The sequence below is a fragment of the Chionomys nivalis genome, chromosome 9, assembly GCF_950005125.1.
Source record: "Chionomys nivalis chromosome 9, mChiNiv1.1, whole genome shotgun sequence".
Lineage (NCBI taxonomy): Eukaryota > Metazoa > Chordata > Mammalia > Rodentia > Cricetidae > Chionomys > Chionomys nivalis.
The window spans coordinates 20,296,181-20,321,773 of record NC_080094.1 but is presented as its reverse complement, the minus strand read 5'-3'; the positions used below and the strand labels follow the sequence as shown (position 1 = coordinate 20,321,773).

General features: G+C 44.1%; 1 protein-coding gene across 1 annotated transcript in view; it reads left to right on the top strand.

The window, feature by feature from the left end:
* The window catches only part of Ctnnbl1 (catenin beta like 1), a 159,427-nt gene that overhangs the window by 90,639 nt on the left and 43,195 nt on the right, over positions 1 to 25,593 (top strand). The window contains exon 11 of the mRNA XM_057780723.1: positions 14,359 to 14,540. Coding sequence (XP_057636706.1) covers positions 14,359 to 14,540 — 182 coding nt within the window. The remainder of the gene's footprint in view (positions 1 to 14,358; positions 14,541 to 25,593) is intronic.

Here is a 25,593-nt window from a genome sequence, read left to right as displayed (position 1 = left end):
TTGCACCTGTTCTCTGGGAACCAGGCAAGTGCTTCACAGGAACAAAGCAATCTATTCCCCAGCCCTGGAGGCTGGACTGCACCACTTCATAAACAGAGAGTGCTGTGGGAGAAGCAGATGAGCTGCTGGGAAGTGGTGGCAGACCTGTCTGAGCCCTTCTGTCTGGCTTGGTAGCTCTTCCTCAGTCTGGGGTAAATTGCGCATAGTTAAGGTGTCTATTTGATGAGCATTGCTATGTGTAGACCCACTCTTCACACCCTTGCCACCACCACAATGACAACTGCCTTCTTTATCACACTCAAGTGGTTCCTCGTGCCCTTGCACTCCATAAATCCTCCTCTCTGACTCATTGTTTCTAGGTAACGATCGATTTGCTTTCTGGCCATTATATATTAGATTTCATTTTATGGAACGCAGTTTAAATGGGGTAATGCAGCATGTGTTTTCGGTGGGGAGTGGCAGTGCAGCTGACCAATTTCACCTAATATTTTTTTTTTTGAGATTTGTCCTTGCTGTATATCAATAGTTCCTCCCTTTTTCACTACCAAGTAGTATTTTATCACACGAATAGAGCAGTTTGTTGACTCACATATTGATGTCCATTTGTATCTAGTTTTTAGCCCTTAGGAATGAGCCAAAATGAACATTCATGTGCAAGGCTTTGTGCAGACGTATTTCCCACTGTTCTTGGGTCAGTACTGGGAAGTTGAGTGGTTCAGTCGTGTGACTTGTGTGTATTTGGTTTTTTAAGGTGCCGCCAGACTGCTTTCAAAATGATGCCATTTTGAATCCTGTGGCAGCGTGTGAGCTCCAGGAGCTCTGGTTTCTCATTGGCATTTGGTCAGCTCAGTGGAGCTGTGCTTGTATGTAGATGGTGGGGAAGGGGTCTCATACAATTGGAATTTGCTTTTCTTTATGAGGAGCAGTGTTTGCTGGGTGTCTGAGTGCACAGTTTGACCCCCACATATCTCTGCTGGTCAGTTCACTTCAAATCCTTTGCCCTTTTGGTGGTAGGAGGTTGTAAGAATTATGACCACTACAGAAGTCCTCAGTGTGGTCTCCTGGCAGGTGTGCATTAAAGGCCTTGTGTTCTGCCCTTTCCCATTTCACTTCCACAGTGGTCTTTTGAAAACACTTTAATTCTGATGATAATTTCTTTGTTCCAGTGGCCTGTTTCTGAGTAAATTGAATGCCTTGTGTCTTTCGAGGAATTGTCACTTTTGTCTGTTGACAAACTTACTTCTTTTACGTCTGTACACCTACTGGTGATGAACTTGCTTGATAACTTGTGGAGCTGACTTTCTGTTTTGTCTTTCCTTCTGAGCAGTGTGGCTGGGGGTTATCAATTTTATTAATCTCAAAGAACCAGTTTTTGTTTAACAGCTTTCCCCTACCCCTTTTCCATTTTATTTTGGTGATTTCTGCTCTTATCTTCATCCTTCTTTCCTTTTGCTAACTTCAGGAGGGCTAATTTGCTGTTCCTGACTTTTCAGGGTAAATTGGAGGTTGATCATTGGTGGACTCTGTTGTTTGCTAATGTGTGTACTGTTGTAAGCCCCTCTAACTGTAGCGCTATTTTGATTTAATTTTTCATGAAGTTCCTAGAAGTGTATTGTTAAGTTCCCAAAAACGTGGTGTTTTTTTCCAGCTTCTTATCCTTACTCACTTGTACTTCAATTACACTGTGGTCTGAGAGAGAGCACACTGTGTGTGGCCTGAACCCTCCGTGGTTTATGAAGCCTTGTTTAGGGCCCAGATTAGTCAAACTGCCAAGTCCTGCTTGTGTATCTGAAGAGCCTTCTGCTGCCTGGGCCAGGATGCTTTGCTGGGATAGGTAGCTAGAGTTGGTATCATTGCTTGCAGGTTCTGTTTTGGTTTGGTCAGTTACTAGAGATGTTAATGAAGCCATGATTGCTGTCATAGATATTGGCCTTTGTCCTTTCATCCCTGGAAGCTTTCACTTTGTGCATTCTGAAATTATTTTAGATGCCTAAACATTTCAGATTACATCAGCTGTGGTAGTGCACACATTAAATCCCAACACTTGTAGGGCAAAGGTAGATGAATCTCTGAATTTGGATTGTGAGTTTCAGGACAGCCAGGACTACACATACTACACAGAGAAGCCCTGTCCCACTACCACCACCACCACCACCACCACCACCACCACCACCACCACCACCACCTCCACCACCACCACCACCACCACCACCACCACCACCACCACCACCACCACCACCACCTCCACCACCACCACCACCACCACCACCACAAGGAGTTAAAAACTTTTCAGAATACATGTTTGTTTGAGTAACTGGGCCTTTCCTTTTTTTAATCCCTAGGATTGTTCTTTGATCTGATACTTGATTCCTAGTACTGTAACCACCACAACATCCCCTTTAATTAGTGTGACCATCAAGTGTCTTTTACCATCTGTTCTGAAATAAGTTGTCTGCTGTCTGTTGCCTTGCCTCTTTCTCCCACCAAACCTACATGCTGAAGCCCTAGTACCCCCAGGTAACTGGATTTAGAGACAGAGCCTAAAAGAGGCGTCTATTGCTGTAGGAATTCCTATCTCCAGTAGCCTTTAAGTTACCCGCCCTCTTGGGCGTGGTATCTTACACTGTTTATGCCAATGTAAAGCTGCATCTAATCTCTTTTCCAACTGCGGCATTCAGTTGCTGTTCCCCGGTCCAGCAGAGGATTGTGATCTGTGAGTCTACCCCTAAATAAGTAACCCTCTATTATACTCAATTCTGAGCTAGTGTGGGATTTCTTTTAATCATCCTTCTTCAGTCTATGGTTGAATGAGGGTGAGGGCATGAAACTCTAAATCCAACAAGACAGCATCCTACAGTAGGATGTACCCCTTAGGATTGCCCCTCCCAACTATGCTGTGGAGCCCATAGGAGCACTTCTCTCTGGCCTTCCTGCTGCAGCAGTAATATTTGTTATCAGATTTTGATGGAAATCCACTGCAGGGTGTCTTCTTGCTATTTAAATGATCAGTTATCTTTTAAAATAGCTTTTAATAGAAAAGTGACCTTTTTCTGTTGAATATATTTCTATTATATATAAATGTGTATATATATCTTTATATATATTATATTTTTTATTGCGAATAGATTCTTCTCTCATACAATACATCCTGACTCAGTTTCCCCTCCCTCCACTCTTCCCAGCAACCCTCTCCCAAGATATACCCCCCTCGTTTCCCTTCAAAAAAGAACATGCCTTGAAAAGATAGAAACCAAACACAACAAAACAGGAGACAATAAGACAAGTGCAAAGCCCTCATCTCCGGACTGGACAAGGCAGCCCAACAGAAGGAAAAGAGTTCTAAATGCAAGCAAGAGTCAGAGACACAGCCACTCCCACTGTTAGGTATCCCACAAAGACACCAGACTGACAGCTAGAGCATATGCAGAGAACCTAGCCCAGACCCCTTGCCTGCCACTTCAGTCTCTGTGAGCCCATATGAGCCCTGCTTAGTTGATTCAAAGGGCCATGTTCTCCTGGTGTCTTCCATCCCCTCTGACTCCTACAGTCTTTCCTCCCCTTCTGTGGGCTTCCCAAGCTTCAAAGGAATGGAAACCTCCAATTTAGACTCTTCTCACCAAATAGTGTCTGACGTGGGTCTCTGCTACCATTTCTGCACCAGGTTTCTACAAAGCCCCCCAAATACTCCCCAGTTCCAGCTGTTTCTCCCTGCACTCTCCCTCCATGCCATACACACACACACACACACACACACACACACACATCTGATCTCTCCTGTTCTTGTCCCCACCCACCCTAGCCCACCTGTAAAATCTGTTCTATTTCCCCTTCCCTGGGAGATCCATGCCTCCTCCCTCTAGGGTCCTCCTTGTTACTTAGCCTCTCTGGGTCTGTGGGTTGTAGTTTGATTATCATTTACTCAACAGCTAATATCCACTCGAAAGTGAGTGTGTACCATATTTGTCCTTCTGGGTGTAGGTTATCTCACTAGTTGGCATCCATTTTGCCTGCAGATTTCATGATGTCATTGTTTTAAACAGCTGAGTAATATTCCATTGTGTAAATGTACCACATTTTCTTTATCCAGTCTCTGATTGTGGAACATCTAGGTTGGGATAGGATTGTGGGACATCTGCCTTGGATGGAGTGTCCTTTGGGTGGGTGCACAGAGTGGTATAGATGGATCATGAGGTAGATCAATTCCTAATTTCTGAGGAAACGGCATAGTGATTTCCATAGTGGCTGTACAGTTTGCACTCCCCCAGCAGTGGAAGTGTGTTCCCTTGTTAAACATCCTCGCCAGCACGAGCAGTCACTTGTGTTTTTGATCTTAGCCATTCTGATAGGTGTAAGATGGACTCTCAGTGTAGTAGTTTTTATTTGAATTCCCTGATGGCTAAGAATGTTGAACATTTCTTTAAGAGTTTCTCAGCCATTTGAGATTCCTCTATTGAGAATTCTCTATTTAGAGCTGTACCCCATTTTTAAATTGGATTATTTGGTTTTTTGATATCTAGTTTCTTCAGTTCTTTTATATTGGATGTGGAGTTAGTAAAATTCTTTTCCCATTCTGTAGTCTGACCCTTTGTTCTATGGTGTCCTTTGCCTTAGAGAAGCTTTTCAGTTCCATGATGTCCCATTTATTAATTGTTGCTCTTAGTGACTACGCTATCGGTGTTCTGTTCAGGCAGAAGTCTTCTGTGCCTGTGCTTTTAAGGCTGTTTCCTACTTTCTCTTCTGTCAGGTTCAGCGTGTTGGTTTTATGTTGCGGTCTTTGATGCACTTGTATCTCTTTGCATTCTTGTACTTGCAGACACCCGGTTTGACCAGCGTTGTTGGCTCTGTTTTAGTTTTTCCATTGTCTCTTTATGGCTTCTTTTTCAAAACCCAGGTGTCCATAGGTGAGTGAATTTATGTCTGGGTCTTCAATTCTATTGAAGAACATGTCTGTTTTTATGCCAATGCCACATGGTTTTTATTACTAAATACTTGAAGTACAACTGCAGCACAACTTGAAACCAGGGATGGTGTGACCTCCAACAGTGCTTTTATTGTTCAGGATTGTTTTAGCTATCCTATTGTTTTTCCCCATGTGAAATTGAGACTTGTCCTTTTAAGGACTGTAAAGAATTACGGTGAAATTTTGATGGGGCTTGAGATGAATCTGCAGATTGCTTTTGGTAGGATGTCGAGTTTTTCTATGTTAATCCTACTGAGCCATGAGCATAGGCGATCTTTCCATCTTCTGGTATCTTCAATTTCTTTCTTCAAAGATTGAAGTTTTTGTCATACAAGTCTTTCACTTCCTTGATTAGAGTTACCCCAAGGTATTTTATATTATTTGAAGCTATTGTGAAGGGTGTTGTTGCCCTGATTTCTTTCTCAGTCTGTTTGTCATTTGTAATATAGGAGGGTTACTGTTTTTTTTTTTTTAAGTTAATCTTGTATCCAGCCTGATGCCTTGTATCAATGAAGGTATTTATCAGCTGTAGGAGTTCCTTGGTGGAGTTTTTGGAGTCACTTTATGTACACTATCATACCATCTTCAAATAGCAATACTTTGACTTCTTTTTTTCCAATCTGTGTCTCCTTGATCCCCTTCAGTAGGCCTATTGCTCTAGCTAAAATTTCAAGTACTATATTAAATAGATATGGAGTGGGCAAACTTGATTTTAGTGGAATTGCTTTGAGTTTCTCTCCCTTTAATTTGATACTGTCTGTAAATTACCTTTATTATGTTTAGGTAAGTCCCTTGTATCCCTGATCTCTCCAGGACTTTTATCATGAAGAGGTGTTGTATTTTGTCTTAAGACTTTTTCTGCATCTAATAAAATGATCATGTGGCTTCTTTCTTTCAATTTATTTATATGGTAGATTACAATGACTGATTTTCGTATATCCCTGCATCTCTGGGATGAAGTGTACTTGATCATGGTGGATGATCTTTTTGATGTGTTCTTGGATCCAGTTTGCGAGTGTGTTATTATTTTTGCATCTTTGTTCATAAGGAAATTGGTCTGTAATTGTCTTTCTTTATTGCGTCTTTCTGTGATTTGGCTATCAGGATAACTGTGGCTTCGTAAAATGAATTGTACAATGTTCCTTCTGTTTCTGCATTGTGGAATCATTTGAGAAGTATTGGTCTTACTCTTCTTTGAAAGTTTGAAGGAATTCTGCATGAAAACCATCTGGCCCTAGAGCTTTTTTGGGTTGGGAGACTTTTAATGACTGCTTCTATTTCTCTATGGGCTATAGGTCTACTTAAATTGTTTATCTGATCTTTATTTAATTTAAGTGGTACCTATCAAGAAAATTATTCTTTTCTTTTAGATTTTCCAATTTTGTGGAGTACAAGTTTTTAAAGTATGACCTAATAATTCTTTGATTTTCCACAGTGTCTAATGTCATGTCCCCCTTTTAGTTTCTGATTTAATTAATTGACATATTTTCTCTCCTTTCTTTTGGATAAGGGTTTGACTATCTTGTTAATTTTTCTCAAAGAACCAACTCTTTGTTTCACTGATTCTTTGTATTCTCTTTGTTTCTATTCTATTGATTTCAGCCCTCAGTTTGATTATTTATTGCTGTCTACTCCTCTTGGGCGTGTTTACTTCTTTTTGTTCCAGAGCTTTCAGGTGTGTTATTAAGTTTGCTCTTACCATATTTCTCTAGTTTGTTTTTTTTTTCTTTTTTTGTAGGCCCTTAGTGCCATGAACTTTCCTCTTAACACCGCTTGTGTCCCATAAGCTTGGGTATGTTGTGTATTCATATTCACTGAATTCTAGAAAGTCTTTAATTCTTTTTTTTTTGTTTTGTTTTGTTTTTTTGTTTTTCGAGACAGGGTTTCTCTGTGGTTTTGGAGCCTGCCCTGGAACTAGCTCTTGTAGACCAGGCTGGTCTCGAACTCACAGAGATCCGCCTGCCTCTGCCTCCTGAGTGCTGGGATTAAAGGCGTGCGCCACCACCACCCGGCAAGTCTTTTATTCTTTATTTCTGTCTTGACCCATTTTTCATTCAGTAGAGTTGTTGAGTTTCCGTAAGTTTGTAAGCTTTCTGTTGTTTCTCTTGTTGATATCCAGTTTTAATCCATAGTGGTCTGATAAGATACAGGGAGTTATTTCAGTTTTCTTGAGACTTGCTTTGTGTTCCAAATTTGTAGGCAGTTTTAGAGAAAGTTCCATGAAGTGCTGAGAAGAAGGTATATTCTTCTGTTTGGGAGTGGAATGTTCTGTAAATATCTGTTAAGCAGTTTTAGAGAAAGTTCGTGAAGTGCTGAGAAGAAGGTATATTCTTCTGTTTGGGAGTGGAATGTTCTGTAAATATCTGTTAAGCAGTTTTAGAGAAAGTTCGTGAAGTGCTGAGAAGAAGGTATATTCTTCTGTTTGGGAGTGGAATGTTCTGTAAATATCTGTTAGGTTCATTTGGTTTATAACATCTATTAGCTCTAGCATTTCTCTTGTTTAGTTTTTGTCTAGATGGCCTGTCCGTTGGTGAAAGTGGAGTATTGAACTCTCCCACTATTGGTGTGTGAGGGTGAGGGTCAATGTGTGATTTAAGCTGTAGCAGTGTTTCTTTTACAAACATGGGTGCCCTTGTGTTTAGAGTTAAAATGTCATCTTAGTGGATTTTCCTTTGATGCGTGTGTAGTGTCCTTTCCCTTAAAGTGACGGCACCAGCTTGTTTCTCAGAGCCATTTGCTTGGAATATCTTTTTCTTACTCTGTTTTTTTTTAATTTGTTTGTTTTTGTTTTGTTTGGTTTTGGTTTTTAGTTTTTCGAGACAGGGTTTCTCTGTAGCTTTGGGTCCTGTCCTGGAATTAGCTCTTGTAGACCAGGCTGACCTCGAACTCACAGAGATCTACCTGCCTCTGCCTCCCTAGTGCTGGGATTAAAGGCAGGTACCACCGCTGCCTGGCTTCTTTTTCCAACACTTAACCCTGAGGTAATGTCTATTCTTGATGTTAAGATGTATTTCTTGTATTCAGCAGTTGGATGGATCCTGTTTTTTGCATCCATTCTGTTAGTTTATGTCTTTTTATTGGGGACTTGAGAGCATTGAGAAATATCAGTGACCAATGACCTGTTATTTTTGGTGGTGGTTTTCTCTTCTTTTGGTATTGCTGGTGTGTGATTATCGCCTGTGGTTTTTTTTTTTTTTTTTTTTTTTTGGTTTTTCGAGACAGGGTTTCTCTGTGGTTTTGGAGCCTGTCCTGGAACTAGCTCTTGTAGACCAGGCTGATCTCGAACTCACAGAGATCCGCCTGCCTCTGCCTCCCAAGTGCTGGGATTAAAGGCGTGCGCCACCACTGCCCGGCTATCGCCTGTGTTTTTATGGGTATAGTTTAGCTTCCTTGATTTAGTTTTCCTTCTAGCTCCATTTGTAAGGCTGGAGTTGTAGATAGATATTGTTTTATTTTACTTTATTGTGGAATATCTTATTTTCTCCATTTATGGTGATTTAAACTTTTAGTAATCTAGGCTGGCATCTGTCTCTTAGAGTGTGAGGCACATCTGTCCATGTAAGTGTTACAGCTCTGAAGGGAAAGGTATCCTGACTGTCAGGAACCAGGCTATACCTGCTGTGTTCTGATAGGGGCTGTTTCCCTGCAGGAATGTAGCAATCCTGCCCCTCTCTAAAAGAGCCATTACAGCTCAGATGTGCTCCACTCTGCAAAGAGAGTTTCCCAGCAGAGAAATCTGTTGCTTCTCTGCTCCACTCCACTAAGTGGCTTTCCCAGCAGAGATGTCTGTTGCTTCTCTGCTTCACTCTGCTAAGGGGAGAAAACGTAGTGTTTTGCTTCTGCTGCAGTGAAAATTGTTACTTCTCTGTTCCACTACTCCCTGGTGGATGGTCTTCACCCAAACTCATTCAAAGGATTTTTGGGAGGGGGGAATCCAGGAGATTGACTGACTGCCCAGGGTGGAAAAAGGCAACTGAACAGGCATAGGGCATATATATGGCTTCTTAGGGGTGGAGTTTTTCAGGGTAGGAATTGGTTAGATTTCAATCACTGAGCTCAGACAAACTCAGAGATTGGCTGGATTTCCTGTTCACGGATTTTGTGTGTGTGTGTGTGTGTGTGTGTGTGTGTGTGTGAGAGAGAGAGAGAGAGAGAGAGAGAGAGAGAGAGAGAGAGAGAGAGAGAGAGAGAGGGAAGGGAGAGGGAGAGAGAGAGAGATATTAGTTGGTCAGGGGCACATTGTGGTTTTAGGGTCAAAGTGTGTTTCTTTCACAGGCTCAGGTTCCAGGGCCAGGGTGTTTTCTTTGACTGGTCCTTTTACCCTACAGTCCAAGCCTTTCTGGCTTTTAGAGTTTCCATGGGGAAGTCAGGTGTAATTCTAATAGGCCTGCCTTTATATGTATGTTATTGGTCTTTTTCCCTTGTACCTTTAAATATTCTTTCTTTGTTCCGTATGTTTAGTGTTTTGTGTTCTGTAAGCTTGTACCTTGATAGGCATCTCCTTTTTTAGGTTAGAAAAGTTTTCATCTATGATTTTCTTGAAAATATTTTCTGGGGCTTTAATCTGGGATTCTTTTTCTTCTATTACTATTATTCTTAAGTTTGTTCTTTTTATTGTGTCCCAGATTTTCTGGAAGTTTTGTGTCAGGAATTTTTTAGATTTAATGTTTTCTTTGGCTGATATATCCATTTCTCTTCTTGTATCTTCAGCACCTGAGATTCACTCTTCCATCTCTTGTTTTCTGTTGGTGACGCTTACCTCTGTAGTTCCTGTTCACTTACCTAGATTTTTCATTTTCAGAATTCCCTTGATTTGTATTTTCCTTATTGTTTCTATTTCCAGTTTCAGGTCTTGAGTGGTTTTGTTCATTTCCTTCAACTGTTTGTTGGTTCTTGGCTTTAAGGGATTTATTCATTTCCTCCAATTGTTTGCTTATGTTTTCCTGAATTTCTTAATTTACTCATTTTCTCTTTTAGGACCTCTATCATCTTCATATGATTGGTTTTAAGATATTTTCTTGTGCTTCCACTTTGTTAGAATTTTCAGGGCCGGCTGTGGTAGGATAGCTGGGCTCTGGTGGTGATTGATTCATTGTCTTGGCTGTTCTTGATTATGTTCCTAACGCTGGCATCTGGGTATCTTGATTTGGGGTGATTTAGGTCTAGGTGCCAGTTTCTGGGTTTGTCTTTGTTGGGTGGATGTTTCTGTTACCTCTCTGGACTTTCAGAGACTGTTGGCTCTGTGTAGCATTTATTACTTGTCCACTTGGCTGGTGTATTCATTGGAAATGTTTGTTGGTGTTGGGGACCAGGGAAGGGGGGGTCTGGGGAGATGACCTGTTGCAGCAGTATTTTAGGTGATATTTGGTGGTGGTATTCCCTGTCTTCTGCTCTTTTGCCCTGACTAAGACACTGTTCTATTGCTGTGAAGAGATACCATGACCAAGACAACTTAACTTTTTAAAAAAGGTTTATTTATTTACTTAATTTACACTGGTTTTTTGCCTGTATATCCTCTGTGTGAGGGTGTCTGATCCCCTGGAACTAGAGTTACAGACAGTTGTCTGCTGCCATGTTGGTGCTGGAAATTGAACCTGGGTCCTCTGGAAGAACAGCCAGTGTTCTTAACCACTGAGCCATCTCTCCTGCCTCCAGGGAATTTCTTATTTAAAAATAAATTAATTGAGGCCTTGCTTACAGCTTTAGAGGTTTAGTCCTTTATCATCATGGCAGGGAGCATAGCAAGAGCATGGCACCACTCATGGTCCTAGAGCAATAGTATCCTGATCCACAGGTCAAGAGAGAACACGAAACTGGTCTTGGCATGGGCTTTTGAAACCTCAAAGCCTACCTCTGTTGATACATTTCCTCCAACAAGGCCACACCTCCTAATCCTTCTAATCCTTTCAAATAATGCCATTCCCTGCTGACTCAGCACTCCAGTATAGGAACCTGTGGGGGCAATTCTTATGCAAACCACCACTGCATTTCCTCTGGCCCTGATATTGTTCTCCTTTCTCCTGCCCTACCCACCACTGCTGCAGGACTCAGCCTTCCTCAGGCTACCCTTTTCCCTTGCCTGCTTGTTTTCATTCCAGGTGGACCAAGCTCCTCAGAAGCCATGAGCTGAGCTTTGTCTATGCATGCTTGACTAGGTGCCTGGCAGCTGTTAGGTGTTTCATAAATATTTGAGTAAAGAAAAAATGAGCAAAGGAAATCATTCGGAATCTGTGTTCACTACAGAAGTGTTTGGGTATGATAAAGAGTGAGCTAATTAAAACTATAACAGGAGACACTGTTGCAGCATCTGAGGCACACATGAGCAGATAGGAGCAGACGACCCAGCCATTGACCATAGGCACCCAGGTTGTGGGCGCTGGTGTTCACATTGGGCTTGGCATGATCGACAACCCAATGAACCCAGACAAGACTAAGATAAACTACTTGTCCTCCAGTAGAATAAATATTTCAAATAAAGTCAACGCGAGAAAGTCAGGCCAAACAGCTATTGATTGCTAAAAGCCTGAACTTGAGCCCAATGAATATTCCAAAGTTCACCTCCATGCAGCTTACCTAAATGGTGATCAATACGCAATTACTGCCCCCTTTAAACATGTCCTACGCTGCCTACCCAAAGAAGGGCTTTGCTTTTAAAGTCTTTTGTTTCATGAATTTGCTTAGGCAGGGAAAAAAGAGGGGCTTGGCTCAACCAGGCTCCTTTGCTTTTAGTATTTCAGGCAATCCTATGTTGTTTGTGAAATGGTTTCAATGTGTGCTCAACAGAAGCTGAAGGTGCCCTGGTCTGCAATCGTCATTCATTTCAGGATGCCTTTCCCTGAATGGCTAAACAATGCACATTGGTAGCTCAGTTTCCTAATTTCTGCCTGCATGATTATCTGCCCTAGCCATAACCTCTGTAAATTCCAGCTTGTAAAGCAGGGTGCAAAAGCCTAACCGCAGTGAGAACAAGTATATTATTTGTGTAGCCTGCTAGAATTTCATCCAAAGACAGAAAGTCCTTCCCAGTGGATTTCAAACCTTGTTTGCCTCCTCCTGATGTTCAAAATTTCATATTTCTTAAATAGGCCCTTTTCAGCCCTCTGCTGCAGTCATTTATGCTAGTGCCATAGTCTCTGAACTGTCCTCCCTGCCCACAAGGTCTGCCACTCCAGACCCTTCATCTCTCTGCTCCTGGGCTAATGTCCACCCTCACAGTAGCTGTCAGTGGAGCTGGGGTTCCCTAGCAGCACAGCAGGGGCCTGGTGGGACCACATTGGTGCATGCTGTCATCTTCATTCCCACCTTGTATTCCCCAGCCCTGACACCGGTGCCACCGCTCACCCCCTGTTGACAGGCACCCCTTGACATTTGCTACCTCACTGGTTTCTCACAGATGAGCTGCTGCCTCCCTCCTACCATCTTGAACATGATTCCTAGTGCTTGAGGCCTTTAAGTTATTTTTACTGTCCTTTCCTCGAATTTGTTAAAAACAAGAAACCTCTGGCTTCCAGTAGCAATGTCTGAACAGGCCTGAGTTCGCGGTGGGCTGGCGACTGTCTGACTGTCCGCTCATCTGTGGTAAGGAGAAGAGTGGTGGCAGTGTCGGCTGCGCACCCTGGTTTTTCTTGTTGCTTTTCTCGGAACACTTTCGTGTCCTCTGGCTTCCTACAGTTAGAATGTAATCTGCAGGGCACAGTGACATCTTTCATCTTTGACAGGAAAGGTGTCCAGAGGGTCTTGTAGAGGACCTAAGACAGGGACACTTTCCTGGTGGTATCACGTTCATTTGTTCTCCCCAAACGGTTGCCACTTTTTGGAGCAGAAGCCATGTCTGTGCTGAGTAGGTGCTCAGGAAACACTGTGCATTTGTGTGGTTGATTGGCCATCTCTGCCCAGTTAGGAAACAAGTGAAACCATGTAATATTGTAGGAAATTACTCTCCTGTTACTTTGAAATCTTAAAGGTCTCCAGAGGCCTGTATACTGATGTACTGAAGGTCTGGTTACCAGCCTGCAGCACTGGTGGGAGTTGGTAGGGTAGCTACCAAAGAAGAAGGATGCCAGAACATTACCAGTGAGCCACAGTCTCATGGCTACATAGATTAATAGAAATATGTTGATTTAAGATGTAAGAGCTAGCTAGGAATATGCCATTGGCCAAGCAGTGTTATTAATATAGTTTCTGTGTGATTATTCGGGTCTGGGCAACTGGGAAACAAAAGTACATTCTCTGTCTCCAGTGGGTTTATGAAGTGATGTGTCCACTATGGAGACTACATGTAATAGCATTTGCCTAAAATGTCTATAGAGTAACAGCTGGGGAACCTGCATGGGACCGAACTAGGTCTTCTAAATATGGGTGACAGTTATGTGGCTTGGTCTGCTAGGGAAGGGGTAGATTGCAATGGAACCAGGACTTATGCTGGGTTCATGAACTGGCTCTTTGGTGTCCATCCCCTATGGTGGGATACCTTGCTCAGCCTCAATATGGGGGGAGGGACTTAGTCCTGCCTCAACTTGGCAAACCAGACTTTGTTGGACTCCCCAAAGAAGGCCTTACCTCCTCTGAGGAGTGGATGGGGGTGGGATGGAAGGAGGTGGGGGGGGGCAGAAGAAGGAGAGGGAGGGGGAACTGGGATTAGAATGTAAAATGAAAAAAAAAATTTAAATAAAAAAATGTCTGGAGTAGGCAAGTCTATAGAGACAACATAGATCTGTGACTGTTAGGAGCTCAAGAGCCAGGGAATGGAGCCGAGGAACAGTCAAAGGGTTGGCGGTTTTCTTACAGGGTGGTAGAAATGCCCTGAGGTTGGTTGTGGGATGGTTACATGTGTGTGAGCACACTAAAACCATTGCATTGTACACTTTAAGTGGGCACATTAACTGATGTGGAGTATATCTAGTAAAGCTGTTAAGGGGAAAAGACATGTTAAACCTTCTGAAAGTCCTCACTTTGATCTGCTTCTCCAGTCTTCTGATGCCTTTCCCACGGAATTGTCATGATGCTTCATGTAGAAATTTGAACATTATCCTGTGTCACCATAAGATTTTATTCTTTAGCTGGCATAATGGTGCATACTTTTAATCCTAGCACTTGGGAGGTAGAAGCCCAGCCTGGTCTACATAGAGAGTTCCAGGATAACCAGGTCTGCACAAAAAGACCCTGACTCCAAAAAAAAAAAAAAAAAAAAAGAAAAAAACAGAGAGAGAATTTATTCTTCCTAGTCCAGATTTCCCTATTAACATGTGTGATAATCTCCTTAGATATAACATAAATGTCTTCTTTCTGTGAGGACATTTTAGCTGTTCTGTTTTTATTGGGGGATGTTTGTCTTTTTTTCCCAGTTGAGTACACATTAAAAACCTAGTCCTTCTTCTGGAATTACCTTTTGCTTGTAGGGAGAAGAAGATCTCCCGGAGCAGCGCCCTGAAGGTACTGGACCATGCCATGATTGGGCCCGAGGGCACAGACAACTGCCACAAGTTTGTTGACATTCTTGGCTTGCGGACCATCTTTCCACTCTTTATGAAGTCTCCCCGGAAGATCAAGAAAGTGGGAACCACAGAGAAGGAACATGAAGGTAGGGTTGACTGCCAGGGCCTCTGGGAGAGGCGGGTGAGTCTGTTCCCTTCATGGCAAAGCAGCCCAGAGCCCAGGGGTGGGCCCTGTCTGTGTTTGTTTGAGTCCTGGAGGTTCCACTCTCTCTGGCCTGTCTGAGTGTGTGAGGAGGTTTTGTGTTCTCCGCTGTAATCTGTGGTGAGGTGTCTCTCTGATGGAAGACCCTTTAGGAAAGAGTAATGAGGTGGCAACACATGTCACCTCCGGAGTGGTGCTTTCGCGTATTTCTGTATTAAAGTATGATTCAGCCAACATCAGGAATTGCTGGAATAAACTATTTACAGCCCAGGTTCCCCTTTTTATGTTTCTCCTCCTTGATGGAGCCTCGTCCTAGCAGAATGCCGCTGTGAATTGTGAGGCTGTAACAGAGCAGTTACCGCCAGGCCAGTGTCCTCCTGGTATTGTGGTGGCCGCTGCACCCCTCCCCCAGTAAACAGCTGCAGTGCAGTCTGGAAGGCCGCGATTTATAGGCATTTGACAGCTCCGCTGGAGGCCAGCAGACACTCGCTCCGAGAATTTACATGGTCGGATGGCTATTTTAAAGTGTAGGAGGGGCAGAGAGACAGGAAGCAGTGTGAAAGAGGGGAGCCTGAGCTGCTATGAGAACTCGGTGGGTCTTGTCCAGAGAAACATACATACTTCCCATGGTTTGGGTGACTTCCCTCAGTGACTGCTAGAGCTGGCCTAGGCACCTGCGTATCTATTGTGTCCTTCACCCTCCTGTCTGTGTCTCAGATTGACTGGTTTTGTCTCTGCAAACTTGGAGTGGTTGAAGGGAAGGTGGTGTGACCTGCCTTCAGAGATCACCCCAGTGATCGGATCAGCTCTCCAGAGGCAGTGGAGAGCCGAGGGGCGGCAACTTGGAGACCTCATCAAGTTCCGGTCAGATATTGACCAAGCTAGCTGTAAACGAGTTAACCCTGCTGCCAGCCCTTTTTCTGTCCCTGGTGGAACTCAGCTGAAAGAGGCTCTGGGAGAAGAAATGAGGGCCTCTGGAAATCTAGATAGTTCTGTAGCACTCGCTGTTCACTGCCCTGCCAGGTTCTGATTGTGCTGTTACTTGCATTTTCATTTAGGCCTCACAGCTGGTGAAGATGGTGGTATCCTTGTTTATTCTCATGAGAAAATCAGCTCACGCAGGGACCAGTGGGAGAGTTTTTTGTGTGTTTATGTGCATATGTGTGTGTGCAGCTGTGTGTGCATGCATGCAGAGGACAGAGAACAACTTGAGGTGTTCCTCAACCGCTGTCCACAAGTCTCTTGTTGCCCTGGGACTCAGTTATTTGGCCAAGTCAGTGTGGCCAGTGGTCCCGGGATCCTCCTATCTCTGTCACTCCAGTACAAGTACCACCATGACTAATGTTTTGCATGGGTTCTGGGGATCAAACTTCATGCTTAAAAGGCAAGCACTTCACCAACCGAGCCACCTTTTCCCACCCCCACGCAGATCCCTGGTCTAAAAAGTTAGGGATTGAGACTAGTGAACTAAAAGCTGTGATGTCTGTACCCTCAGCTTCTGAGGACTAGGTTGTACTTGTCAACACTGCTTCATAAGCTGGCCACCTCCTCACACTGGTGTGGCCAATGTGCTGGCTTCTACTGAGAGACTTGACGCTGGTCTTTGAGCATGCATGGAGAGAAGGTGAAGGCAAACAACCCTGAGCCAGCTCTTGCTCATGTGCAGGGTTCTAAGAAGAGAAAGAAGTTACAGATTCAGTGAGCAGCTGTTTTCCTGCTGAAAAAATGTGCCCAGTGGCATGCCGGTGACAGTACATTGCCTTTAGAGTGCCCGCGTTAGGAACTTGATGACATTATATTAGTGGGGGCAGTGGCTTGGGAAGACAGCTCCTAGAAGGCATGGTGGGCTGTAATGGCTGGCATCGCACACACAGTGGCACCCAGAAGTAGAAGGGAGACCAAGGAGAAAGCACTGCTCTGTGTCTTCTGCCACCCGCTGGCTGCTTTGTCCTGGCAAACTGGCCCCTAAACTTTGAGTAGTAGGGAGAGGGCTGGATAGGGCACATCATGCCAGGTTTCTTTGCCCTGCCTTGTCCCCTGGGTAAGTCCTGTGCTCTCGTTGCTGTCCATGCCTGTCTGATACAAGAGCACCAGGTGTATGTGCTATACCAGAGCACAGTAGACTCTTGCCATTAGGAATGTTTGTGACTAGGGCCTTCTCAGGCTTCACCGTGCCCCTTCCTCTGCTGTAAGTACTTCACTCTCATCAATGTCCTGGCTGCCAGTTCAACATCCTGTCCATCCTTCGTCGGATGTCTCCTACAGGAAGAATAGGCACCCCTGTACTCAGGTCCTCCTACCTACTGGATCTCGGTTCTAGGACTTGGTCCCCTAACACTTAACATTAAAGAATCAGTGGGCTTGTCGTGTCTGGGTCCCACTGTCTAGCCTGGTGCCTGATGTGTATAATAAGCACACGATGTTTGGTGCCTGCTTACATTAGCAACTACCCTGGAAGACTTCACTGAGTTCAGGCATAGGCTTGAGCTCTCCCCAGAGCTGTGTAAAGCAGAAGTCATACAGCTGGCTGAAGTTCGCGTTGATGGTTGGTAGTGATACATGCCTGGGATAGGGGCCTTCCATCCAGCTTCTTCTGCAGTGGAATAGGGGCTTTGCTAGGCACGTTGGTTTTTAGCACTGGCCTGAGATGTGGTAGAGGTCTCCCTCTGGGGCTGTTCTCTCACAGAACTTCACCATAGGGAAGGCTCACCAGGACCAGCTTCTTGCTGCGATCAGATTCCTAAGTAAGCATCATGGTCAGGGAGTTAGTTCCCCAGTCTGGAAGCTACCAAGCTACCTGGGCCTCCCCTTTTCTCTCTTAGCAAGCTTTGGGCTTGTCACACATTCTGGTGTCATCTCAGCCCTGTCACCTCAGGACCTGTTTAGAGCAACTGCAGTGACAGTTTAGCCTGGTATGTTACAGGTGCCTTACTGCTAATCTTATGTGATCCTGGGCGCATTCCTAAATTCTCTCTCTTAGCCCCAGTTGCCCTGTCTATAAAATGATGAGTCTAGAATCTCTCTCTGGTTGCTCATAAGGACCAAGTGAAATGACACACATTCTCAAACTGCCATTCTGGTGGGCTTTTATGTCTGTGGGCTGGCCCCACCAACTATGGATTGAGAATGTGAGTAGTGGTCATTGTTCCTCAAGCAATATAGTGTAACACTGTCTTATACAGCATTTACATTGCAGTAGGTATTGGTTGGTTGGTTGGTTGGTTGGTTGGTTGGTTGGTTTGAGACAAGCACCTTTGACTGACTTAAAATTGCTATGTAGATCAGGCTGGCCTTGAACTCTTCTTCCTCAGTGTGTGTACCATCATGTCTGGCTTGATGATTTAAAGAATATGGGGGATTGTTCCTGAATTATATGCAAATATTGTGCCATTTTATTTAAGGACTCATCACCTGCAGATTTTGGTATCTTTGGCAGCCTGGGCCCAATCTCCTCAAGATACTGAGGGCTGGCTTTATATTCCTATCATAGACCCTACAGTTGAATAGTTAGCTTTGAAAAGTGTTAACTCTGTCCCACAACAAAATTGCCAGCCATTTTGGCCACCACAGAATGCATCCTTTCTAAAAGTCATGGGGAAAGCGTGAGAATGGGAGGGCTGTGTGATATGCATGCATACATGTTTGGGTGTATGCAGGTGCATGTGGAGGCCAGAGGTCAATGTCTCCATTGCTCTCCACCTAAATTTTTGAGATAGGGTCTTTCACTGGACCAGGAGTTTGCCTATTCAGCAAGATTTCCTGGCTCCGGGGATCCTCTTGTCTCTGCCTCCCCATCACTGGGATTACAGGGAAGCTCCACATGCTTGGCTTTTTACATGAGTGTTGGGGATTCAAACTCAAATCCGATCCCTGTGCATGGCAAGCACTTTACCAAATGAGCCATCTCCTGGCCCCTAGGAAAGCTCCTTCTTGATGGAGAGGTCGTGCTGCATAGTGGTGTCCAACCAGCTATGGCCCCTCAGGCAACAGGAGGGGGTGAGAAAGGAGAACCTTCTAGACTGCCAAGACTCCAGAGAGGAGGGGAAAACAAAACTGCCCTTATAACCTCAAATTGCTGGTAATTGAGTTTCTCTTTCATGAGTCAGGGTGGAGAAGGAAAAGAATTATTGTAATTGAAATCCATTCAGGTTTGCATAATAAAACCTTCAGAAATAGATCTGGGGAGGCACCTAGTGTTGGGGGGATGGGTCAGAAAGACTCACTTGCCCTTGAGTGCAGTAATATGACTGGCTGCCTCCTTGGATTTATAAAGAATTGCACAGTGTGTATTATCTCCTTGGTATTAACTACTCCAGCATAGACAGGGAAGAGAAAAGAGCTGGGATCCAGAAATGGCATCTGACCTTTACTTCCCGGCTCTCTTTTAAATTCTTATTAAAATAGGCCCAATTTTCCTTGTATTGCCTCATTAGGTAGGTGAGTTATTGAGTTTGTAGCCGTTCTAGTTAATTGCGCTGTTTTAACATGGTTCCCCTGGAGGCTGTTAAGAGCTTTGAGGGGGTGAGCTCCCAAGCAGTGTAGGTGTGCAGCACGCTTGCTGGGCATGTGCGTGCATTTCCACCTTATCCACAGTGACAGTGCTTGATATCAGGTCAGCAGCTTGAGGAAGACTTTCTGGTGTCAGGGAAGGGTTTTAAGAGATTTCAATCGACTCCACATTTCAGGAATCATATTGATGCCTGAGGCCTCCTAGACTTCTAAGAAAACAAAAGAGCAGGCCAGGCTCCCACGACACTCATCAGATCATGCCAGGGTCAGAAGAGAAAGGGCATGGCTTCTCCACAGTCAGACAAGAGGGGACTTTGTCCAGCCCAGGGGAAAGGAAGCATCATTAAAGACTCCTGGAACAGCAAAATGACATGCATCCTTTGGTACCAACTTTGGATGGAATTAATGCTGTGGTTAAAATGGGGGAGAGACTGAGGCCATAGCAGGTCCTTGTGTGCACAGGAAAGATGGTAGAATGCCAGTCTTGCAGCATCTGCTCTTCCTGGGTTCCCTCCCACACTCCCTGCTTCTGCCTTGCCCTCAGCCTTCCTGCTCGCTTTGATCAGAGGCATCAGTCCCTCCCAACACTGGCCTGCATGTTCCCCTCAAGACCTTGTCTCCATTTGTCTTTGGCTCCCAGATCTTCACCTCTTCAGTCTCCCAATCACCTGAAGATACTCCCACTTTCGTCAGGCCTCCTCTTCCCTGACTCAGCTCTCCTGTACTTGCAGTCCAAGTAGCCTCACACCCTACCTGCCACCACCACAGAAGCCAGCTCCCCACTCTTACCTCTACAATTCCCCATGTGCAATTAATCCTAAACTGTAAATTCTACGTCATAAAGTCCCCGCTGAACCCTTTGCCCCATTATACCATCTTTGCCCCATCACCTCTCTGAGCTTTTCTGCAGCCCTAAATACCTGCTCCCTGAGCCCAGTTCTTGATTCCTCTCAGAGTTTCAACAGCTGTAAATGAACCAGACACGCCCAGCTTTTAGCAAATTTCTAGTTTTAGGAAAGGGGGAAATGGGCATGGGGGTAAAGACGATTTGTGCTGGTATCAGCCACAGAATTCATCAGCAACTACAAAGACCCACCAGACAAGAGGATTTCATTATTAAAGGCAACAGAGCAAGGGCCTTAGAGAAGAGGACACTTGTGGTGGAAGGGAGATGGTGGCAAGGGCAAGGACTCCAGTCACCCCTCACAGTTGTAGCATCTATAGGAAGGCTTCTACACATCTGATTGATTTTGAGCCTTCCAATAGCCCCTCGGGGTTATTTCCCATTCTAAAGAATAGAGACTGAGCCTCAGCGAAATCATGAGCAGAGTATACAATGGGTGGGTAACTGAATGAGGACTCAGACCCCCTCCACTTCTAATCACAAACCTCATTTACCAGGGTCATTGCTATTAGTCTTTGCTCCCATGAGCATCAAGAGCTTGCACATTTGTTTTGCTGGGGTAGTTACAAGACTTCTTAATCAGAAAACCTTGACTTGTTATAATATTGATGCTCTGGCAAGTTATCATGGCAGTGAGACTCTTATTTAGCTCTTTTCATTTTGAACATGAACTCTTTCCCCACAGGTTTATATGTTGAAAGCTTGGGCCCTGACTGGTGGCTTTGGAAATGTGAGGATGTGGGGCTTGACTGGAGAGGTCATTGGAGCTCAGTGCTCTGTGGGGTAAAGTTGGTTCCTGTTTCTCTCCTGGCTCTTTCTACTTTGCTGCTGCCATGAGGTGAGCAGCCTTGCTCCACCACACCCTTCACCCAGATGTACTTCCTCAGCTTAGTCCTGGAAGTGATGGAGCCCACCAGTGTGGACCAAAATCTGCCACTGTGAAGCAAAATACATACTTCTTTCCTTAAATTGTTCGCCGCAGGTATTTCATCACAGCCGTGAAAAGTCTAATGTTACCCTCTCAGATCGCACAGGTTGTGAAGGCTGGGTGACAGTGACTTGGTGAAAGTGTTGTTAGGCATTTCTAGTGTCTGTCACAGTTCATGGTGCATGATAGGTGTTCAGTACGTATTGGGTGAGTCAATAATGAACTTATGTAGTATCCACATAGTGTTATAGTGTTTGCTGCTGCCGTCAAGGCTGGCAGTACCTCAAAGCATCATTGAATCTGTATTTCTTACCATGTGGTCTAGCTGGTGTTTATGCTGAAGAAGCTGCTCAGTAATATTCCATGCAAACTTGTTCCTTAATCTCTAAGAACGAGTGCATTCCTCACCCTCCTGAGTTACTGGAAGGGCTGAGCTGACTTCCGCAATGTGTGTGTCTTATTAGGAAATGCTGTTTTGTGATGTGTCAGTACATAACTCTGACCCCAGGCATCATACTTTGTAAGTGTGCTAGAGCAGAGCTGCTTTAAATTTTTATGTAATTCCGGATACATGAAATTGGTACATGGGTATAGAAAGTCAACATTAGAGGCTGGAGAGATGGCATGGTGGCTAAGAACACTTGCCACTGTTGGGGAGGACCAGAGTTTGGTTCCCAGTGCCCCCTTCACATACCTCACAACTGCCTGTAACTCAGGCTCCAAAGTAACTGACACCTCCACAGGGACTGCTTGCCCATGCACATACATACACACACAAACACACCCTTCACAGGGACTACATGCCTATGCACATACACACACACACACACACACCCCTCCACAGGGACTGCATGCCCATACACACACACATATAAATGTTAGTATTTACTAATAATAAATCATAAAGTTATTTTAAAACAATTCTTTGTATACATATAATTTTATCATTTATTAAATATGAAAACAAATTTGTATATTATAAAATGGATGCACATCTTGTCTGAATATTTGATGTCGAGCATCTTCAACATTTTTCAGTATTTAGGTTTTATAATCACCGGTGCTGAAAATACCACTTCACATAAACACACAGTACAGAAGAATGTTTAGGGCCATTTCAGAAATTCTTGGGAATTCTCTCCTAATCCCAAGCCAAAATTCACTTCATGACTTTATATGAAGCCCAAGTCAGCAATTCAAACAGCAGTTTTAATATCAAACATCCTAACACAATGCAGTCAAAAGATACGCTAAATCAATACTTAGATGCTAAGGAATAGCAGTAGGAAAATATTGACGGTCTTTGTTTTCCATAATTAAACCATTATGTTTCCATAAGAGCAGAAAGCTTTATGTGTGCAGTAAAAACACTGGCTCCTAACACACAGTAGTCTCAGACCTGCACCCAGCGTTCTCTGGGATGAGGACATGCTCACTGCAAAGTGCTCACTTGAATGTTCATATCCGAGGCTGCTGTGAACACACACAGTACCATCTGGGCAAGTCTTGCCAGAAACACCTTGGACTCATTCCTTATTTGATTTTGATTTTGATTTTGACTTGTTGGCCATTCAGAAACACACATACTCAATATGCTTTTGGTCTCATTAGTGGTGGTGCTGGTATAAGGATGGCTTCTCTCTTATGTTCTGCTACTATCTTGGTAGTTTAAGAAGTATGTAATTGACATACGTTTTGGTTTCTTGAACCTGCCAGTCTCATAGCTGGGCAGTATGTGTGCCAGTTGTGTGAGAGACATCGGACAAAACCCTTCCCAGAGAGGATTTACCAGGAAGCCCCGGTCCCACCTTTCCATATAACCCGTGCCAGAGCTTGCAAACTCAATTCATGTTCTCCTCAAGCTTAAAAATCACAAGTTAGTTATTTATAATAGAATGATGGAGGAAAGTGATGATACTAAGCATTGTCCTGATGGACCCTTCGTGCTGAACAAGGATAAAACGCCGTGCTGTTTTGTGTTGGGTTTGAAAACCTTGTAATGGAAAACTTTCTGGATCAGCTCCCTTCCCTCCCTCAGCTGCTTGTCTTCCACCCATACTTGGATGCCAGCTTGGGGCTTCTCTCCTCAAGCCTGCAGGGCTGTTTGGAGTGCTGTTATCTGACTTGCTAACTGGCCCAAGTCCTTCAGGTTTTCCACAAAGGACTCTTGTTTTCCCCTAGAAGACTGGAGAGAGGGTGCACTCGCCATCCTGGAGGCAGTGCTTGCTTTTGAGGCAGGGGAGGAAATGAGCTATCTGCTAATGGACACAGGCCTACACCGCTATAGCACTTAGACATTTCTCTCTTCTCTTTGCCATGACTCTTAGAGTTTGTTGGTTGCCAAGCACCTTTTAGCAAGTAAGTGCCAGGTGCAGAATTGAGCTGAGGTCATCTTCAAACTCTCCCAGAAGCCCAGGCTGCAGGGTCTCCTGTAGGTTGTCGGGAAGCAGCCCAGAGCTGAAGAGGAGGATTGCTTTTACAGGCAGGCTGACCCGCGTCAGACCCAGCTCTACCCACAGGCTGCCCAGCGGTCTTGGGCAAGTTATTCTTTTCTTTTTGTTTGAACTTGAATCCCACTTCAGTAAAGCAGGACTAGTAAAATCTTCCCCCAGGCTGTACAAAGTACTGATTGTGAGTGTCCTGTATTCAGTCCCCAATGGTTGGGCTGTAGTTACCAGTGTTAGCTCCCTTCAGAGGTAGTCATCGCTCCCTCTCTCTTCCAGGGTTTGTGCCTATATATGGGGTACAAACTCCTGCTTTTGTGGACACAGAGCCCAGCTTTGAACCAATCTGTCTAAAGGCTGGATCATAGCCCCAAGATAGATTACCAAGGCTTCACATGCCCTTTCATTAGGCAAACCATTAGGCCTTCTTTGTGCCAGGCTAGTGGTTTAGAGGGAAGGTGAACAAACGCACAGCCCAGCTATCAAGACACCTTTTATGTTACAAGGTAAAAACAGGAGATGAATGTGTTCACAGCCCACCAAGAAAACAGACAGGAAGCCTGCATTTCTATGCCAAGGTGAGAGGCAGAAGGATGTTTGAGGCCCTGTGGACACAAAGGGGAGGGAGGTCTCCCCATCTTACCTGAGTGTGAGAGAACAGGTGGAACAGCCTTACCTGGGAAGTGTGGCTCCTGAGTCATACTCTGGTGGAAGCTGAGTAGTAATGTCAGGGGAAAGCACATACAGAAAAGACAGAAGGGACAAATGACAGTGAATCTTTAACGTGGCTGCCACCAGCTTCTTGTAGAGCCCTGTATGCCCCACCTCCCTGTGCCCTCTGGAGTATGCCCCAAGGCCATGCTGGCCCCAGTCTTGGTGGAATAGCGGCCTGTAGAGAAGGAGATTAGAGCATTATTCAGAAGCCGCATCTGTGGGACCTGAGCTCATCAGGGACAGGGCCCAAGTCTTTCCTGGCACGAGAAAGTGTTCATAAGAGCTAGTTCTTGTTGCTGTTATGGTAGTAATTTTATTATTTCATACCAAAAAGGACCTCCCAAATTTCCACAGGTCACAAGTATAGCAATAATTTCCATTATCTTGGCCATTTAAGCTAATTTTTCGCAAATTCAATGTTGAATCCAGAGGGGAGGGTAGAGAACAGTTCTTTTTTCCTATGTTCTCTTTGCAGTTTTCATTCTGCCCAGTAGCAGCTTAGCTCTTTTGTGGCATTAGGAGAATCTCATTCTGGAATAGAATTTCTTCTGGTACATTTGTAGTGTTGTCAATAGGAATATGATAGTGTTTGTTCATGATCTTGCTTAAATGTTATAGAAATGGTTTGGTATATGATTATATCCTTCATAGAAATCAAACAAATGCCAGCATCAACTGGAAAATAGCCAGGCCATTTTAGCTTAACTTCTATAGTATTTTAAGTGATCCCAAAGTAAAGAACTAGCAGGAACTAAACCGTTATTACCTGTGAACTATGGTTTATTGAATTTAGCACATACTCTCTGCTGGGATGCCGTTCCTGACGTCACCATGAGGGCCGCTTGTGGTCTTAGTACTATAATATGCATTCCTCTTGGCCATGTTCTTACTACCCACACTTGATAGGTAAGAACACAGTATGGGACCCTGCCAGTTGAGGTCACAGAACTGCACATGGCCTATTAGAAACTGAACCTAGCAATCTCCTGTGGTTTCAAAATTATTTCACCAGTTTTTGTTTGGCCCTGATTTTTTTGTTTGTTTTTTGTTTCAGACAATATATTTTGATCATATTCCTTCCCCTCCCCATTTCCTTCTAGCGCCTTTCCATCTCCCTACCCACCAACTTCATGTTTTCTCTCTCTTCTCTCTGTGTATCTTTCTTAAAGAGAGAGAGAAAGAAACAGTAAAAAAAAAAAAAAAAAAAAAAAAAAAAAAAAGTTAAAGAAAACAAAATATAACAGAAGTATGCATGCACACCCCATGGAGTCTGTTTTGACCAACTATTCCTGGATATGGGTCCTGTCCTAGAGTGTAGTTGATATACTCAGTGATACTCTATTAGAGAAAATGAATTTTTCCTTTCCTAGCAATTGCAAATAGTTTCTTGGTTAGGGGTGGGGATTTTTTATTCGACAGAACTGATACACATAAGAACTCACAGAGACTGTGGTGGCCCTGCTTCTGATCATAAATAAGGGCTCCTCGCCTACAGAGA